This window comes from Papaver somniferum, chromosome 11 (assembly GCF_003573695.1).
Source record: "Papaver somniferum cultivar HN1 chromosome 11, ASM357369v1, whole genome shotgun sequence".
In the NCBI taxonomy this organism is placed as follows: domain Eukaryota; kingdom Viridiplantae; phylum Streptophyta; class Magnoliopsida; order Ranunculales; family Papaveraceae; genus Papaver; species Papaver somniferum.
The window spans coordinates 18856576-18858292 of record NC_039368.1 but is presented as its reverse complement, the minus strand read 5'-3'; the positions used below and the strand labels follow the sequence as shown (position 1 = coordinate 18858292).

At 37.4% G+C, this 1717-nt stretch overlaps 1 protein-coding gene across 1 annotated transcript; it reads right to left on the bottom strand.

The window, feature by feature from the left end:
- Positions 1–465: 465 nt before the first annotated feature.
- LOC113323083 (histone H4) lies at positions 466–988 on the bottom strand. Its single transcript, XM_026571329.1, has one exon. The coding sequence runs from the start codon at positions 938–940 to the stop codon at positions 629–631; it is 312 nt and encodes a 103-aa protein (XP_026427114.1). The 5' UTR covers positions 941–988; the 3' UTR covers positions 466–628.
- Positions 989–1717: the final 729 nt, after the last annotated feature.

The following is a 1717-nucleotide window of genomic DNA, read 5'->3' as shown; positions in this document are numbered from 1 at the left end:
TTCGGCTATTTGGTAGATCATATGGTTGGAGAGAAACAACAAGCTTTGTGCAGCAAAGGCTAAAACGCTGGATAGGATGCAGTCATGCGCTTTCCTTTCTTTGGTTTCCGGATAGAAAGCATTTTTAATGGTACATAATGGCATAGGCAGACTAATTGTACGCCTCTCTCAAAACCAACAGGACTTCAGTGGCAGTGGATTAACGTGATTTTGGTTACGAATCCTATCGTGGTCTCCCTCAAAATCTGATATCAGGGGTCGATTTTACTCGTGTCTTTGGAAAAGTAGAAATACAGTGACGAAGAAGACCAACAACCAAAATCAGTGAGAAATCCTACGAAATTGAAATAATCACAAGCACAAATTAAAAAAAAAAATCAAAGAAATCTAACAGTCATATGTTACAGATCTGAGATCAGTTAGAGCAATCAATTTCAATATTCTCAAAATCGATAACAAATTCAATTGAAGAAGGTAAGATTTCTATTCATTTTTCCAAAACATACAGATCTGGATTGCACCATACCCAAGCAAAAAAAAAAAACATAACAAGTTAAGCTTAGAAAACCTAAACCCAGACTGAAATTTTACATAAAATCCCCAAATCGAAACTAAGAAAGATAAAACCCTAACCCCCAAATCCATAAAGAGTCCTTCCCTGGCGCTTCAAAGCATAAACAACATCCATGGCAGTAACAGTTTTTCTTCTAGCATGTTCGGTGTAGGTCACAGCATCACGAATGACATTCTCCAAGAAGATCTTAAGAACACCTCTTGTTTCTTCATAAATCAAACCACTGATACGTTTAACTCCACCTCTTCTAGCAAGACGACGAATAGCAGGCTTAGTGATACCTTGAATGTTATCTCTCAATACCTTCCTGTGTCTCTTTGCTCCTCCCTTTCCTAAACCCTTTCCTCCTTTTCCTCTTCCTGACATTTTTTCTTTGTTTCTACTCTTATTTAATTTCTCTCTACTGGTTTTGGTTTGTTTTGATTGTGAGATGCTGTAGTGGAATGAAGAGTTTTTATAGAGGTTTTGTTTGCGAATTTATGGAGATTTAAGACCGTAGGATTGAGATTGGATCCGTGTGTTGTGTTTTCTTTGAGTCTTGTTCGTTGGATTAGAAGCTAGTGAATCCTGATTGGTTGGTGAGTAACCCCGCAGATTAAACTTTTTGTTTTTGTTGTGGCTTGAGCAGTTGAGCGTGATGAAAGTGCCAAAGTGGAGTGTTTCCCCCTTGCAATTTTGCAAATTGTTGCCTGTTAATCTGTTATGGGCTTGTTGCCCCTAAGTGGGCCTTTGCCTGTTCGCATTAGGGCCAGCTCGTTATTTTTGAGAACCAGGGGATATAGGAAAATTTCACGGCATACTGCATGGTAGGAAATACCAATTGGTCCTACAAATAATATATTAGAGAGAGTCTAGTCCAATTGATCTAGTAATTATCATTTGGTCCTAAAAATTATCATTTGGTCCTAGGTGATGTCATGGATGATGTAAATGTCATCTTGTAGTGGCAGAAATACCCTTTTGGGACCATATATATAGAAAAAACCCTAGAAAATCTCTTATTTTCAGATTTCCTTTCTCTCTCCTCCTATTTTCAGATCTAGTTTCTCTCTCCCTATTTTTCTTTTTTCTATTGCTGCTCATGAAGAACGACGATTTTTTTTGGTTTATTCGTCATTATTTGTTACTGCTGTTGTTGAATAT

What these genes read in the sequence shown, in the direction of transcription:
- LOC113323083 (XM_026571329.1), bottom strand. Translation starts at nt 940, where the DNA reads ATGTCAGGAAGAGGAAAAGGAGGAAAGGGTTTAGGAAAGGGAGGAGCA.